The 17,060-nt window shown below is 50.8% G+C and overlaps 5 protein-coding genes across 5 annotated transcripts; all 5 read left to right on the forward strand.

The window, feature by feature from the left end:
* Positions 1 to 414: 414 nt before the first annotated feature.
* J3458_001541 (uncharacterized protein) lies at positions 415 to 1,559 on the forward strand (the record flags this gene model as incomplete). The annotated part of the gene is made up of 1 exon (XM_007812225.2): positions 415 to 1,559. Exon 1 carries the CDS (start codon positions 483 to 485, stop codon positions 1,557 to 1,559), a length of 1,077 nt encoding a protein of 358 aa, XP_007810416.1. The 5' UTR covers positions 415 to 482.
* A 1,904-nt stretch (positions 1,560 to 3,463) lies between these two features.
* Positions 3,464 to 3,948, forward strand: J3458_001542 (uncharacterized protein). Its single transcript, XM_066116776.1, has 2 exons — positions 3,464 to 3,538; positions 3,596 to 3,948. Exons 1-2 carry the CDS (start codon positions 3,477 to 3,479, stop codon positions 3,891 to 3,893), a joined length of 360 nt encoding a protein of 119 aa, XP_065978662.1. The 5' UTR covers positions 3,464 to 3,476; the 3' UTR covers positions 3,894 to 3,948.
* Positions 3,949 to 3,985: 37 nt separating this feature from the next.
* On the forward strand, positions 3,986 to 5,135 carry J3458_001543 (uncharacterized protein; the record flags this gene model as incomplete). Its single annotated transcript, XM_007812226.2, has 2 exons — positions 3,986 to 4,149; positions 4,224 to 5,135. The coding sequence occupies exon 2, from the start codon at positions 4,311 to 4,313 to the stop codon at positions 5,133 to 5,135; it is 825 nt and encodes a 274-aa protein (XP_007810417.2). The 5' UTR covers positions 3,986 to 4,149; positions 4,224 to 4,310.
* Positions 5,136 to 6,164: 1,029 nt separating this feature from the next.
* Positions 6,165 to 7,813, forward strand: J3458_001544 (uncharacterized protein; the record flags this gene model as incomplete). The annotated part of the gene is made up of 3 exons (XM_066116777.1): positions 6,165 to 6,597; positions 6,669 to 7,131; positions 7,189 to 7,813. The coding sequence occupies 3 exons, from the start codon at positions 6,165 to 6,167 to the stop codon at positions 7,652 to 7,654; spliced, it is 1,362 nt and encodes a 453-aa protein (XP_065978663.1). The 3' UTR covers positions 7,655 to 7,813.
* Positions 7,814 to 14,492: 6,679 nt separating this feature from the next.
* Positions 14,493 to 16,419, forward strand: INDA1_1 (Amino-acid permease inda1; the record flags this gene model as incomplete). The annotated part of the gene is made up of 4 exons (XM_007812228.2): positions 14,493 to 14,786; positions 14,846 to 14,903; positions 14,958 to 16,078; positions 16,162 to 16,419. The coding sequence occupies 4 exons, from the start codon at positions 14,493 to 14,495 to the stop codon at positions 16,417 to 16,419; spliced, it is 1,731 nt and encodes a 576-aa protein (XP_007810419.2).
* Positions 16,420 to 17,060: the final 641 nt, after the last annotated feature.

The following is a 17,060-nucleotide window of genomic DNA, read 5'->3' on the forward strand; positions in this document are numbered from 1 at the left end:
ACTGCACGAGAAATAATCATGTTGCGAAACCTAGCTCGGCCAGCCTACGCTCATGCCAGTCAAACAGCAACAGCCTTGATGACCTGGAATCCAAAAACCAATCGACATTAGCGTCATTATCCTGCACGACTCGGCATGCCTACTCGTTCAGCCCTACATTCGCACCCCAGTAAAACAAGGCTGCCATCACCACCGATCGTGGCGGTGCTCGCAGTTCAAGATTCAGCCGCGTGGCGCACATCGGGCCAACCACCAGGCCGGAGTGTGCCAGCCTTGAACGGCATCTTTGGGGCTGACGACGATAAAGTACGTAGACCGCCACGGTTTCAACGTCATTCGTTCATCCTCATCAGAATCCGTCAACCGCGAGTTTGATGTCAGTCCGACAAACCATTGCAGACGGGAATTACAAAGTAAACGTCGTCAATACCAACCATCGCCACTCAACATTGTGAAAAGGGCAGCCGGAGCGTCAGCAAAGAATGGCGAATGATACGCAGCCAACAACAAAAAAGGCAGTCATATCTGCCTTCGGCGACGTCTCCAACATCGACATTATCACGGAACCAATACCGCCCCCGTTGCAAAATGAAGTCCAAGTTGGCGTCATCTACAGCGGCTTCTCCGGAGCAGACATCCACATGCGCCTGGGCCGGTATCCCAGGCAGCCCTCCGCACCCCTTACACCGGGATACTGCTTCGTCGGCCGCGTCAGGGCCAACGGCTCCGCGTGCACCAAGTTCCAGGTCGGCGACCGGGTTGCCGCGCTGACGGTGTACGGCTCCCAGTCCGAGCTGGTCAACATCCCGCAAGGCAAACTGATACCCGTCCCCGCCGACATCGACTCGCAAGTTGCCTGCGCCCTGGTTCTCGACTGGGCAACCGCGTACGCCATGGTCTTCAACACGGCCAGGGTGGCCGAGAAGCAGCGCGTCTTTGTCCACGGTCTAAGCGGCGCCGTAGGCCAAGCCATCATGTCTCTGTCGCAATTGCAAGGAGCCGCAGTCTACGGCACATCATCGGAAAGAAACCACGAGGACCTCAAGAGGATGGGTGCTGTGCCCTTCTCATATAAAGACCAAAAGTGGATCAAGGAGATGCAGAACCTGGGCGGTGCCCATGTGGTCTTTGATGCCCTCGGTTTTGAAAGCTTCGACCGGTCGTACTCTATTCTGTGCCACCATGAGCCGGCTCGACTGGTTGGATACGGGGCAAATCTGCCGTATCTCGGCGAGGACAAGGGCAAATTTGAATCACCGGTCCCGAGTGTCGTCAAGCTGTTGATGCGCAATGCTGCGGTGTGGAGCAACAAGTCGACGAGGTTTTACGACATTAGCAAAGACAAGGACTTTACCGAGAACCTGGCCCGACTTATGCAGTTGGTACAGCAAGGCGAGCTCAAGGTTCCTATCAAGCAGGTCTGGGGGTTGGATGATATTCGCGAGGCGCATAGCGGTTGGGGCAAGGCTCGTGGGATGGGGTCCGTTCTCATTCGCGTCGCTAACGAAGTGAGCTTGCCGTCCATCGAAGTGTCTGCTGTTGCAGAGTCAGGGGTTTAAGCTCGCATCTACTGAGGAGACCTGACAGTCTTCCAGTGACGTGGCTTCTCTCGACATGCCGACGAGGGGCGAAATGCAGGAGTGAATCCGTTTTGTGAAGCGGATGATTCAAAAGGCTGTAGAAATGAGCATGTGATTCCACGGCTGGTTGACGCGTAAATTGCGCAAGTGAAGTGTTCTGACAGTTGCAGTCTTTACACCGCGCAGAGCGATTGTGCATAGCGTTGAGCCCTCGAAGGAAAAAACTATGCTAGCTCGCTATTCATGAGCGTGCAATCGTCACACCGTTCGCTGCAAACCGTTGTCGATGGAGGAAGGATTCAGAGGACCGACCGAATGGAAGGAGATTTTGGACTGTGTAGTCCTGGAATATGCTGGGTCTCATGTAGCAGATGCTGCATCAAGAACATGATTGATTTCTAACACTATTTACGTCGTTGTGCTGCTCGTCCTTTTGGTGCAAAACCAACCATGCTACACCTTGACTTCACTGGGGCTATCGAGACGTGAAAGCCTGCAAGAGTTCATAGGCTGATGAGGCGGATATCCCGGTTCCATCGTAGCATGCAATCGCTCGAAATCCCGGAGTGCTCGCCTTGACGGGCACACGACGTGAATCTCCTTTGAGCCGGGGTCAGCATCATCATCTGGTTGGTATTGGTATTGTTGGAATCAATCCGCCCCTGCCAAGAGTCCTCAGCCCAATGCTCGTCAGTATTCTCCCAGTCCATTTCACTAGTCATCTGGGCAACACAACAGAACCCTCGGCTGGGGTTCGTTTTCGTGTCAGCTACCTCAATGCCATAAGGACACAAGGCACTTGTCTAAGTGTCGGCGTACTGGCCAGTTCATGAGCTCTAAATTTTAAAATGAGAAGAAGGGAACGTACGATAGGAGTAGAGAACCTTAGGGCAACCTCCAACTCTCGATGAAAATTCCAATTCTCGCTCAAGGTGCGCTTTCGAATTGCCTTGATAGCGCGAACCTGAGATGGCGAGTCTGGTGCCAATGTTGCCGCTGATTTCTGTCGGATCTCCAGCCGCGCACTTCCAGACATGCCTTCACCCAGAATCCTGTCGGTTGCCTATATTTCCTCCACTCTGGAAAGGGAGTCGGTTTTGAATGTGTGTAACTCGTCCGTCCATGGTTCTTTGATGCCCTTGGAACAACTTTGTATAATGCTCACGGCCGACATCTGGCAGCCCGTCTTCCGGATACCAATCTTCGGAGTAATCGTGCGCTGTTGAGTTTGGTCTCACCCATTTGACGTAGCCGAGGATCTTGGCAGGTGTACGTGAGACAGAATCGATGGCGACCATGAACGTGGGATCCGGTTCTTGGAGCTCCTCGGCGAATGCTCAATACCAGTACGCGCGACTGGTCTCGAAGTGTAAGAGGAAGATTTCTCGGCTGAAGATTTCCTTGCTGTATGCTGAAAGGTAGATGTCACAAAGGGCACCGACATCGGAGTATGATTTGCACGGTGTTTGTGATTGCGGATGCAGATAGCTATATGGTTCGAGGCGCCGTGTTGATGAGAACAATGACATGTCAACGGTAATCTTTTAGAGTCTAACGATCACACATGGGGAATAAACAAGGCTTGTTCTTCATGTCTTTGAACCTTGGACGACGCGAACTCATGCCCACAGTGCGGGGTGTGTACAAAGTGTAAAATGCACTGTATGTCTCACGCTGGAGCAGTATTGATGCGTCTGCCGTCACCTGCGTTCTTTCCTTTGCATTACATACTGCAAAGAACCGATGGTATCAGTCACGTCGTTGCTCAGCACCTTCATCTCGCCCTGGGGCGGTTAGGGTTGAGACAGCAACATTTGGCCGCACTTCTGTGCTGGCATCGACGATGAGCATTCCCTGACGAACCCAGTCTTGCTTGCAAACGCCAAGACTTGCACAATGATTGATCGACTTCTCTCCATTGCCACTGCACAGTTTGCCAAGAACAAACCGCTTGGTAAGTAAGTTATCGTCCCATCTGTATGAGCGGTGGGACCAAGGCTGAATGTTTTACAAAGCATATGGCCGAAAATGTCTCCATCGAACGTCCACAATCGGCCGAAAAGATGTGATCAGTTCAAGGCCCACTGTACGGAAAAAGAAACGGAAACGGAACGATATCCCAATAAAGGCCCGGACAAGGGAAGGGGAAGTTTGCGGCAGTGCAACTATCCATCGGTGTCGGTGGCCTGTCTCCTGCTACGATACATATTGGCGCCTACGCCGCTCAATCAACATGAACTCCCACCCGGTTTCGTGAGACAACCAAGCACAAATCCTCCCACCGGTTCACAGATAGAGTGCGACCCGCCCTAAATGCTGCCTATTATTATCAGGCTAAAATGATATATCTATCCCCCGCACCAAACCGAAGCGATTAGTCATTCCGCCAGAATTCACGGCTGCGTGATTTACACGTCAAGAGAAAACCGCCAGGGCGTCCCCGGAATCATGCTCCGTGGGGCAATTTTGAGTTTCAACGTAGGACACGGATTGGGCCATTGTGACCAAGGCCCCAAGCCTCGACTCAGCACCCCGGCCACAAACAGACTGCTTCAAGCTCTGGTCAGTGGTAAGCATCAACTCCTTAGCATAACGTCACATGCCTGGGGACTTTGACCGGTTAACTCGTACCACAACCTCAAGAGATAATATATAAAGCTCAATCTGCCCTTTGGCCCGCTTCTCCAAGATTTGGGCCCTCGTCATCTAACTCCAAACCCCGTCGAAATCATGGCTAACGAGTCCGCCAAGGCCCTCAAGGCCCTCCATGTCCCCTTCAAACCCATCATCTTCGCCAACATTTGGGACGTTGCCTCTCTCAATGCCATCACTTCCCTCAACACCCCGTCATCCAAGATCGTCCAAGGTGTGGCCACTACATCGTTCGCCATAGCTGCCGTCAACGGACAGCTGGATGAAGACCTCACAGCCGAGCAAACCCTCGAATCCATCAAGCGAATTGCGCCCTTCGCCGCGAAGGCCGGTCTCCCACTTAGCGCTGACCTCAGGGACGGCTATGGTTTGCGCATCTCAGAAGTCGTCACGGACGCTGTAAAAGCTGGCATCGCCGGTGCTAACATTGAAGATTCCATCCCCTCTCCTTTGTTCGACAAGGGCTTGTACCCCATCGACGAGCAGGTTCAGAGGCTCAAGACTGCGCTTCGAGCCGCCGAGGCTGCTGGAACGCCAGACTTTGTGCTTAACGCTCGATGTGATGTGTTTTGCTTGGAAGACGAGAGCCTAGACGATGAGACAAGGCTCAAGGAGGCGGTTCAGAGGGGTAAGGCGTATTTGGAGCTGGGTGCCACGACGGTGTTTTACTGGGGTGGGCCGCGAGGAGGGATGAAGAAACATCATTTGGAGACATTGGTGAAGGAGTTGGATGGTCGGGTCGCCGCGTCATTTTCCGCGTATCCCGGCATCAAGACTACCAAGGAATTGGTAGATATGGGCGTTGCCAGAGTGAGCATTGGGCCTGGCTTGTTCAAGGTCGCCATGGGGGCGGTCAGGGCTGCCGCTCACAATATGCTAACGAGGGGGAGCCCGGCACCGTGAGCTCATAGCCCCAAGAGTGTCAGAGATACCTATCGTACGTAATGATTGAACTTCGAGAATTGAAATGCAGAGACGGCCCTGTCACCCGTTTGGCAAGTAACAGCATTGCATCGACGTTCATTCTACGGATGAATGGCGTTGGAATTGCGAAGTCGGTGAATTTGAGCGTAAATTATCTATCATCTCTGCGCTCTACGGCGAGTGCTGGATGCACATGAGCTGTGGATGACTGAGAGTACATGAGAATAAATATGCACTCCCACTCGTGGGACATGACGAGTCAGGGTTAGGGTTAAACGAGACCAAGCATATTTTATGGTCACCCTGCCATCACTCTCCTGATGCCAAATGTTACAAGCTACACTACCAAAAGTGCACGAACCCCCGGCATTGCATGTTGCTTTTATCCCTCTCACACCAAATGTCACACTGCCCCTCCCACAAGCGTGTAGTATCATCATCGTCATGGAGCGTCACAGTCTGTAATAGAGATGTGGCCCAAGCGCCATGTCCGTATCTCGCTTAAGAGATGTATGGCTAAAAGCTGCCCAGCTCTTCCAGTATCAGGCGGCTGCCAACCTTTACGATCCTGCTCAGGTTGTTCCACGAGACAGTTCTCTGATGAAAGCGTGGCACGCCGAAGCTCGAGAGTCGAGTCACTTGCCAGTCCGCGTTCAGGAACTCCACACGCACTCGTTGACATGGAAAATATCAAAACGCCATCATGGCATGCAGTCGCCACATTAACACTGCGTACACGAACATTGAAGGTCCGCCATTGGCTCGCTTACTCCCGCTCTACCCCCGCGTTTCTCCCCTCCGTGCCGCTCTCCATGTACACTTTCGGTTATTGTAGCCGGACAGATTTTGTTCGCCACAACGTGGTTACCGCATTTCCACATCGACATACAAAAATTACTTATGTAGTCTTGGCTTGCCATATGAATCGTTGAAGAAAGGAGCTGACCAACACAGTAATGCGTGCTGTAGCCCGTTGGCGATATGGCATTTTTGTATTTTCTTCTAGCAATGGCCGTGGGCGGCTTTGCCCACCTATTCCAAGCCTACGTATGGAGAAAGAAAGCAATTAACCACGGCGAGACGCGGTTAGCTCATAACGCCAAGGAGGAGACAGCTCAGGAATCAGACTACTCCAAAATATTTCCGCCGTCACAGCGGAATACCATCTCCGAGCTCATCCATGCCGCTGAAAACAATATCGGGCCCTTATCCGTGTCAAAACAGCCACTTTTGAAGTTGGAGTGCGACTACCGCCTTGCTGACCCTTCGACCAACCTATACAGCGGTTTCACAGTTGGTGATGTCAGGGCTTTGGGCAGCTTCCCCGACTATGCAAAGCTTTCTGGCGTTCCGGCACCCACGCCCCTCAAGAACTTCACCATCGACACTGCTCGACCAAGACCATACAGGCCATTCAGATGGCCGTATCACCAGACTATGTGTATGTAATCAGATTTTATCTAGTAGTCACAAGTTATCTAACGAGTCTAACGGGTGCCGCCTTCACATCAGCTTTTAAAAAGCTCGATTCAAATTATTGGCTCGAGTTGGAAAGCACCTACCGGGAGCGCATAACCCAGCGTAGAGATTTATATGCGCAGCAAGGCAAAGAAATATTACAAGCTCTGCCAGGGTCAGAGCTCGCGTGCAAGGAGCTCATGGAGATGGCCTTGCAATACCTCGGCATCAGATACCCGCAGCACTTCCGAGTCGGAGATGGCATTTTTGTGAACCGCATCCTCGCTACGACACACGACTTGTCAGTGGCAGAACCGCTTCATGTCCTTTTGGAAAATGTGCCAGAAGACTTTGCAGTAATGATGCGAGACGAGAAGACCGGACGCTACCACCTACGAGCTGGTGTGGTTTGCTCTTCTCTCGGCTGGAAGCTAGGCCAGAAGATCGGAATGGGCTTGCCCGGAGTCCACCAGGCAGTGCGCGGCTACAAGGAGAAGCTGGCATTTAGCGTGGATCGGTACGTTGACAAACTAAAGCCTGCTTGAGTACGGGCACTGACACTGTTTCGCCGTAGTTTCTTCACCAGGATGCCGGCTTCCAGCCCTATCCAGAGAGGCTCCTGGGGCTTGGAGATTGGGCAGCCGCTCTTCTTGCCCGCCGACCATCCCGACTGGAGTAATCGCGAGTCTCAGAATGAGTCTCTTTGCGAAGAGGACATTTATTTACGGGTTGACTGGCAGACGTTGCGTCGACTCCCCCTCTCAGGAGCCATAGTTTTCAACTTCAAGGCTTTGTACACGCCTCTCTGCGAGTTTGCCGACGAGCCTTACATCCCGTCTCTCGTCCTCAAGATACTGAATGAAGGCGACGAGGCCATCATGAAGTATAAAGGTACTTGGCATGTTGAGCATGTGGTCAAGCCTGCGCTGGTGAAATACGAGCAGGCACAGCTAGACATGGGATTGATTGAGGAGGGCTGGGTTGTGCAGACTCTGGATGAAAGTCCCTTTTTTCCGGGGTGGAAGCGAAAGTGCAGCTAAAGGTAGAATGCGTGCTGTTGATTAGTACCATGCTTGGTTGGAACGGGCATGGTTCATGTGTAGTGACGGGTTTCGAGTGAAGCCTTACAATCGGCGGTTCGTAATTGACAGGCTGAGCAAGGCTAGCAGATGGGATGAGAGTTAGTCTGAATGTATGAGACGCATAGTCACAGGGATAGTCTTGTGCTGACAGTTCTCGGTCTATTGTAGACCATCACCAGTGCAAAGTACTGCCTGAAGCTGCCATGCTGTGTCGCTGCGCGATGCTAGACTATAACTCGGCCGGTCCCTCGGTCAGGAGCGATGGACCACCAAGTGTATCATAAATTGGCTGTAGCACAAGGATCAACGGCTCATCCAGCAGCCAATTGGGTGGGTGTACCAGCCCGTGTTTGGTTACAAGGTGCCTGGTGGAATACTTGGCCGCGAGGGCCTACCCAGGTGTCACCGTGACATGAGAAGCAATCACAGTACACTGTTGTGTCTCAAATAGACATATTTATGTCTAGTACTATTTCATAAAGTCACAGGAGCCAACCAGCGAGACCTGCTGGGTTTTCGGTCACGGACTGCGGACGCTGCTGAGACCAGGATAAAGATGTCACGGGTTATTGTCTCACCGGCCCTTTCCTTTTCTAACAGTTGCAGCAAAAAGATCTGATTGATTCGTACGAACTAAGTACGAACTGTACTAATGACAAATTCTTTCCATGTGGACCAGAGCGGATGACGTCTCCTAACGAATTCGGTTACTGTTTGTCATTGTTGTAATGCAATACTCAGACATGTAGTATGCAATGTGCGACAAGGTAATTGGACTGGAAAGTCAATTATACAAAGTCTAGAACCTTTGCCAACTCGATGAATCTCAAGGCATTCACTCGCAAATGTCCAAAGGAAGTCGGAATATCGACGTGTTCACGAACGTATCTCGTGATGATTCAGCAACCTGTCTGGCATATTTCTAACCTCGTTTCATGACAGCAAAACGCCAAATCGTAGCTTCTACAGCGCATCACGCTTTCAACGTAGATTCTGTCCCCATAAATACTCTCAGTTCTCAAGCTTGTCATTTCGCAACGCCAAGTTGAGGGTCGACACTGTTTCAGAGAGTTTAACCAGCAGGCGAAACTGCGAATATTCAACCATGATTTTCGCCGGTTTAGTCAATGTATTACATGCATTTGATTATAAGAGGCAAAGAAATTCTCGTCTTCTGTCTCGAATTCTGAGTAAGTGTGCATGTTCGGAAGAAATCATGCGTGTGTAATTGGCTGCTATCCTGCCCTCATACTTTGACATACATACTCGTGTTTCATATAATATTTGCACAATGAAGCCATGCTTCGGACAGCTAGCTGCACCGGGTGAATCGAACACCACAATCGATGGCCGTGGCTCTTAACCGCACAAGTCAACAACCATTCTTCCTCGAAATCTGCAATTCTTTCCCACAGATTAACACAATAACCCCTCTTCAACCAACAGATTTCTACCTTTACTCAGGAGTAACGTTTCGTACATCAATATGGATCTTGCTACAACCATTCTCTGCCTTATGCTGGTGTAGCTCTAGGTGTACCTGTCGAGCAACAAGAGGCAATGTTAACCAACTTGCCATAGGGAACGACCAGGATGTGGCACTGGAGAGGTTATTTTGTAGGAACACCTTGACTCATCTCATTGGAGATGCTGACAAGAATACCACAGGTGCCTACTGGCGGCGTAAGTAACTCGAGAAACACGGTATAAATAAGCTAACTTGTGAATTATCCGGGATTCTGGTGCTGCTGCAGATCTGTCACTGGGACAAACTAGGCGCAACCACGTCTAGTGACGTTACTATCTTGAAACGGAAAAATTAGCAATCACGGAACGTCTTGGAGCAACAGGGCAAACAAGGAGACACCACTGGAGTATTCGCCCTTCGCCTCGTGCTAGTATTACATTGGATACGAATTTATTCTATATCAAAGTGCCTTTGTTTCTGAACTCCCCAGAAAGTGCCTATGTCTACGCTGTAGTGGAAAATGTGAGTTGGACAACGAGGGTGGCCTGTATATTCAAGAGAGCCTGCCTATAAGGAAGAAAACCTGCATCTCGTAAGTCCCTCATGCCTCGGTGATTTGTGACTATCTATACCTAAGATAATCCATTCCTCTATTTGTCTGCATGCTGCATTTTCTCAGAAGCAATCAACATCTACACTTACCATTTTCCCACGGAGCGAGGGGCAATCGATCGCTATCCCATCCGGGAAAATGCCTTTTGGTGAGTCCGTAACGCCGGCGAGCCATAAGGTTCAACGAACTCAATGCTAAGCCGTAGCAGCTGCATATTTTTCCACTCAAAAGACTTTGTTTCGAAGGGTCTCAGGCGCTACTCAAGCCACGTGTCTGCAGCCGCGTATGCAGTGGAAACCCCCAAAAGTTTCATCAGGCACAAAACTGAGAACGCTGTAATTAAAAAAAAATTCCCCTGGAGTGTGTCAGCATGTAATGCCACGAAAGTCCAGGAGCTCCATGGTTGATGAGAGTAAGCCTGAACTTGAGCATCCCATTTTAAAGCATTCAACAGAAGCTGCAGTATGCACCAAATATCGATTTATCCCCCGAAAAAGAGAAAATGATAAAGGTTACGTGTCAAAGCTGGCTAAATCGGTACGCCTGTCCCAGGACAGTAGTGACGTCTCTGGGGCCGGTTTCTGATGTAGGAAACTCTGCTCCCGACATATAGTAGAACAGGGTTAGGGCACAAGCGATGTGCCTAGTCTACACGTCAACATGTCAATTGAATTGGAACTGCGAGCATGGTTGCTAGTCCCTCCATGAGGGTATATAAACGCAAGTTCGGTCCTTTCAAAGACGTGGCATTTGGACCGCTCGTCAGATTACACTTTGATATATACTGCGCGCCCTTTTCCCTACCATCTAACATGGTGTTCATTACTTTACTTGTGGCCGCAATGGCAGCTGCCGTCTCGGCATACGACCCCGGAGAAACCCCAAATATTGGTGTGAGTAAACACCAGTCGACTCGCAGACAATTGCCAGCCAAACCCTATTCTGATTTGCTTCTAGGTTACGCTATATGAGCACAAAAACTGGCAAGGGAAAAGAGCTACTGTACCTTATTTGGACAGATGCTTTTCAGTTCCAAAGCGGTTGTAAGCAATGCTTTTTTCCAATTCCATCCAGTCTGTGAGCGGATATTAACGGTGAGAAACAAAGGGTTGACGGGGAAGAGACGACCCTAGTATCATCCATCAGATTTTTTACCGACCAGGTAAACTGTTCTGTATACACCTAGTAAGGGAAGATGCTGCTTTTCTGCCCACTTCACAGGCCGCAACTGACGTGGCAACTCAGCACTGAGAACTGCTTGAACCCGGCTCTCTACACGAATGTTTCAGAGTCTATTCGCGACTTGCATGAGACATCCGACGGTGACCAAATTAGGTCCATCTTCTGCACGAGGATTCGTTTTGAGGACGGCGAATGGGATCCCCGAGAGGAATAGCCACAATGACATGTTGGGCACAGGTTATTCCCCGGATCAATTGGGCTCTGCTGTATGATCGTTGAACATGGACACTCTCGGATGTCTTCTCTTCTCTCTCTTTTTCTTTAATATACTCTACTTCACTGGCCTGTTGAAAAAGGTCGAAGACGCTGGACAGGTCGGCTTGAACAGCGCCTCATGACCGACCCTTAGCTGGCGCGAACCTCTGGCGAAGTGGATTCGCATACCATGGATTCTTGGTTGCGTAGGCGCGGCTTGTTATGGTCCTCGTGTTGCGGTTCAGAGCCGTGTACGTGAACTCGCTCGCCTAGAGTATGCGCTATTTCCGCAGCCCGTCTGGTGGCTAGATACTTGGTGGCCAAGTCTATCGCTGCTTACCTACCATCGGCAGACCTAGTTGGATAATCCGGCTTTCTGTAAGTCAAGGAGGCGTTTTCCCTAGTTCTAGATTAACACGCCAAATAACACGACAAATCCATTTGGTTTTGTCCCAAGAAGAATAAGAGTAAACTCTGGTAGTCGGGGAGAGTAATACGGTCAAAGAAGCATTCTACGTTACCTAAAAGCAGTCGAATTTTCTTATGGGTAAATCTTCGTGATGTCGATTGCTTCGACGACTAAATCTATGTCCATTAGGCCCTGATGGCAACGTAATTGACAAACCACAGCTGTGTCATTTTCACAAGGCTGTAAAGACGTCTGGACATTTTATGGGGTCTTTGGGGGGTCTTTGATGCCACCAGACGCATTTTCAAAGAACACGCAGTGATTTCGTGATGTTGAAGACGGAGAAAGTGCCTGGCTAGTAAAGGCAGTGGTAACCGCACTTTAAAATAGTCATCCAAAAACCCCCCTAGGAATGAGGTTTCCTGTCCTTTGTCTAACTCAACAGCTAGAGACACTACCTGTTTCATGGCCTTGAAAAATAGTTGCTTGTCGTCACAGGGCTGAAAAAAGTGTTTGTTTCCAAGTGGTCGGTATCACCAGTCTATACATGTAGCGGACTGTCGGTGGTCCAACGAGCATCTGTCAGTCCTCCTCGGCCCTGGCCAGGAGACAGGAGCCGTTCGCAACATACAAGCCAACTCATCGTTTGACAAGTTGCGTGCCACTTTTCAATATCCTGGCTACGGCGAGCTTAATCTGGTCAAACCTCGGGAGCCATTTCTACGAGCCCTGTACAGTCAATAATCTCCAGAGCCAGTGATTGGCGCTTGGCATCCAGCATCGCCAGCCAAAACCCAATAACGAGCAAAACACGGTGACTCCAAGACGTCAGCTTGGTAGAACCGTCAGCCTGTCACTCCCTAATCTATCAGCAACTGCGGCGGAGGTTGAGTCTGGGGGATTCCGGGGGTGGATCAACGTTTCCAGTCACCATGGCCCAATCTTGAGGCATGCCAAGAGCTCTTGCCGTTGGAAGCCGTTCACTTCTAGACCAGAGACTTGATTTCGACCCGGGATATTATCTGCCATTGGCTCCAGGTGGATGAAAGCTTGGGACCATGATCATGGCACAAAGGTATTTTATCATCCGACCAACTGGTGGAACGACACTTGCACATGGCATGGGCTAGGTATGTGGACTGGGATAATCCGACATTGGGCATTTTGCAAATTGTGGCTCCGCGGTTCTATCCCGCCAAGCCAACTGAACCCTGGTGTGAATAGCATCAGAGAATGAGCTGTACACCTCATGTGCAAGAGAAGAAGGAAAAAGAGGTAAAGGCGGGTGTGGTGTAGAGCCATATTGGCCATCCAAAGTCGGAAACACGCTCAGGATGCACGTTTAGAAGCAAGCGTCCTGTTGGGTTATGCGGTATGAGCTCTCAGACCAACCGCCAGACTTTGATGCTGGCATTCGAATCACATCAAGTTAACGCCAAGTCATGCGTTCAAAACGCAGCACCCACAAGGAGAAACTTACGGTGAAGGGCAAGCAATTCGATGCAAAGCATCAGTGTTGGGAGATACCAGGCAGCCAAGCCAACATCTAGCCAACCATGAAACGGGGCAAAAACCAGCAAATAATTCTTCGTAGATAAATGCCAAGAGCGCACATGCTCCCATCAGCACTACTAGTCATTTCACAGGGAGGCATTGCTTGCTGTCCCAAGACCATCATTTGACAGCGTAGGTCCCTCCCCCCTGCTTCAGCTTCGGGCACATCTGCTGTTTGAGAGCATTTCCTACGCGCAGCGGAAGCATTGGGCGGTGAAATTCCAGACGCGGCCCTGGAAAACGCACATAGGAGCGAACCTCAGAACCTGACTCGCTTCGGCGTTGGACCGGGCTTTGGCATCAATCTCGTTCGCAACACATTGTTGGTCCTCCGCTGCCGCTCCGAGTGTATCCACTGGGATGGGTACCCGGAGGCTGATCGGAGCAATCTGCAAAGAAAGCCACCAGATCCATGCACCAATTCGTTCTAGAATGCTTGTGCGGCTGCGGCTGAAGTTTTGCCTTTTGGCCCAATGAAACCACGTCCGAAGGTACGAAAGAGGCAAGTGTCTCATGGCCGAAGCAAAAGACCAAAGAAATTCATAATGTGCCCGCACTGATATGATATCTGGCGTATTGCTTGGGCTGTGTCTGCTGAAACAAGCTTTATCCTGCAACGTATTTGCCAAGCCCACTTTATGGTCCCGAACCCGTCAGAAAAAGCTCAGATGGGCCGATGTTGGACAATCCTTCACGCCGGCATCGCTGCGGAAGCGTGTCGGAGTATTCGACGGTTCCTGCATCTTCTCTTCTAGAACGATATTGGAATATGCTTAATAACCCTTGATCTGAAGATACATTACCGAGAGGGAAAGATGCTTGACCTGTCCAACCGCCCTTTTGGGCTCCTTGTCCAATCAGCTCGAGAACAAGGTTAGGCCAGAATGCTTTAAGAAGCGAGTCCGGTCTAAGAACGGCTGTCACCGCTGCCAACGAGCGCAATACGGCCGGAAGACATTCCGCTGTCAGCCCTTCCTTGATTATCGGCTCCTCGCGGCAGGGTTGGCTGCAGTTTACCTTGACTCAACCTGGGCAATCTCCCGTTATTGTATCCACACGCTCCCCCCAAGTGTCCAGTTTTCGATACAAGAAGGGGGGGGGGGGGGTCCCGTCGTGGTTTGCATATTCGCGTTGGTGGTCCGCCGTAGGAGCCCATGCGGACTCGCATCTTTATAATCTGTCCCCAGTGCCGTTTTCCCCAGTTACATTGTTTCATTGCCCTCTTTTGTCTCAATTCTGGGACCCCGCGTAGTATTCGCTCAACTGCCGGCGACGGCCTCTTTCGGTGCTGGGCCGACTTACACGACCATTCACCATGTCCGATCAGGACGCATCCACATCCGTAGGAAGCGGCGAGAAGCCGGCCTTCCAGTCTGCCGATGCAGACAGTAAAGTCGTATCTGGACCTCAGTTTGCGGCTACCTTTGCCGAGGAGGATTTTTGGACCAGGAACGGCCTCAATGGCAAGTCGTTCCAGAAGCGTAACTATGGAAGAGGCATAGTCGAGTTGGACCGGGCTATGAAGCCTCGCCACCTCAAAATGATTGCCATTGGCGGTTCAATTGGCGCTGGCTTTTTTGTTGGCTCGGGCAGTGCCTTGGCCAAGGGCGTGAGTAGCAAATCTGAACAGGAGATTGTCATTTGGAACATGCATCCTGACGGCACTAGGGCCCTGCGTCTGTCCTAATCTGCTTTTCTATCGTCGGCTTCATGGTCTTCAATGTTGGTGAGTTTCTTGATCGATCGAAATTTGTTTGGCACGGACACTAAGAAGGCGTAGTCTTTGCCCTTGGAGAGCTGGCCGTCATGTATCCCATCTCGGGTGGCTTCTACACATATGCGAGTCGGTTCATCGATCCCTCGTTTGGTTTTGCCGTCGGCTGGAACTACCTTTTCCTCTGGTTGGTTGTGTTGCCGCTCGAACTTACGGTTTGCGGTCTTGTCATAGAGTACTGGGACAACGAAACCAGTGTTGCCGCTTGGATCACAATTTTCTTTGTTGCCGTCATTGTAATCAACGTCTTTGGCAGCATTGGCTTTGCCGAGGAAGAGTTTTGGGCCTCCTCCATTAAACTCATTTCCGTCGTTGTATTCATGATTATCGCCCTTGTGCTTGTGCTTGGTGGCGGCCCCAAGGACGGCAGATATAACGAATACTGGGGAACAAGATACTGGCACGATCCTGGCGCTTTCCGAAACGGCTTTCGTGGCTTCTGCGCCGTGTTTGTCACTGCTGCCTTTTCGTTTACCGGTACCGAGCTAGTTGGATTGGCCGCAGCCGAGACGTCCAACCCGGTCAAGTCTGTCCCTGGTGCTATTAAGCAAGTCTTTTGGCGAGTTGTGTTGTTTTACGTCTTGGGTTTGTTCTTCGTTGGCCTGCTTATTCCGGCAAATGACCCTCGTCTACTTTCCAGCGCGGCCTACACCGATGTCAAGGCGTCTCCGTGGGTCCTTATCGGCTTCTATGCTAACCTCAATGGACTTGATCACTTCATGAATGCCATTATTCTGATTTCGGTCCTCTCTATTGGCGTTTCTGCCGTGTTTGGCGGATCTCGCACTCTCACTGCCCTCGCTCAACAGGGCTATGCGCCCAAAATATTTACATACATCGATCGATCCGGGCGACCTCTGTTTTCCGTCATTGCCCTTATTTTGACAGGTCCCCTGGCCTATGTCAATCTGACTTCGTCTGGTCCCGTTGTATTTGACTGGCTCCAAGCCATCTCAGGCTTGGCTGTGTTGTTTGCATGGGGGGGAATCTGCGTGTCCCACATTCGTTTCCGAGCCGCCTGGGCATATCACGGCCACTCCGTCAAGGAGATTCCATTTCAAGCAGTCTTTGGCGTGTGGGGATCGTGGGTAGGCTTAGTGCTGTGTGTTGTCGTTCTCGCGGCCCAGGTTCGTATATATGCATTTTTTTTGCTTTTCGGTTTTTCGCCGCCATCTGAATGACAACCATTTGACTAACCCATGGTTGCTAGTTTTTTACTGCTATTGCTCCTCCGGGGAAAACAGGACTCAACACCGCCAAGGGCTTTTTCAAGTCGTACTTGGCATTCCCTATTTTGATTGCCTTTTGGGTTGGAGGGTTTGTCTGGAAGCGCACGGGCTGGTTGCGTCTGGACCAAATTGATGTTGATACTGGCCGACGTGAGCTTGATTGGGATCAGATTCGTGCTTATCAGGCCGAAGTTCAGAGCTGGCCAGCGTGGCGCCGGGCTCTTCACAGAATTTTTTGATAGCGGAATGGTGCCATGCTCAACTTTGAAGTTTCAAGGGATCGATATCCTGAATACTACATTAGCGAATGATATATGGTATGTAGTCGGAGATTGTAATTTGTTTCCTGCATGCGGAGCCGACGTAGTTACATCGCATGACGTTCACGTCTGTCGGGAAAACAAGGTTAAAACGCCTCATTCTCCACATTGCCTTGATTGACGACATCTGCAGCCCACCCTCGCAGGACGGGAGACTTGGTACGGATGCCTCCAAGTACTATCCCGCTCATTGAAGAAGATAAAAGACGCGTGCACGCTCAAGGGTCGACTCGGTCAATTCAACTGGCGGTTTGCGATGCGTAATCCGGCAGTCGGGCCAGTCGGGCAGCGCGGGACCCGACGACCTGAATGACGCGCTTCGCTTGCTCATTGGCCCCAGCCTTATTTTCAGTGTGGCTCCCCAGTTGACCCTCAGACCTCTGAGCAGTAAGTGGCTGCGCCTATTAGGTGGAGCTAGCACTGGTCACAAAATCTAGACTTCGATCAATCAAAGTCAGTCTTGGCACTTGGCACCTCGCCTTGCGGTTCTGCGTTGCTGAGAAAGCATCCGAGTAACCGTGAATTTACCATCATCTATAAAATAAGATTCGGCAGTCTCT

This window comes from Metarhizium acridum, assembly GCF_019434415.1.
Source record: "Metarhizium acridum strain ARSEF 324 chromosome Unknown scaffold_1, whole genome shotgun sequence".
Lineage (NCBI taxonomy): Eukaryota > Fungi > Ascomycota > Sordariomycetes > Hypocreales > Clavicipitaceae > Metarhizium > Metarhizium acridum.

Coding starts and splice junctions, on each gene's coding strand:
- J3458_001542 (XM_066116776.1), top strand. CDS start 3,477: ATGATTGATCGACTTCTCTCCATTGCCACTGCACAGTTTGCCAAGAAC. Junction 3,539..3,595: donor AAGAACAAACCGCTTGGTAA/GTAAGTTATCGT, acceptor TGTTTTACAAAG/CATATGGCCGAAAATGTCTC.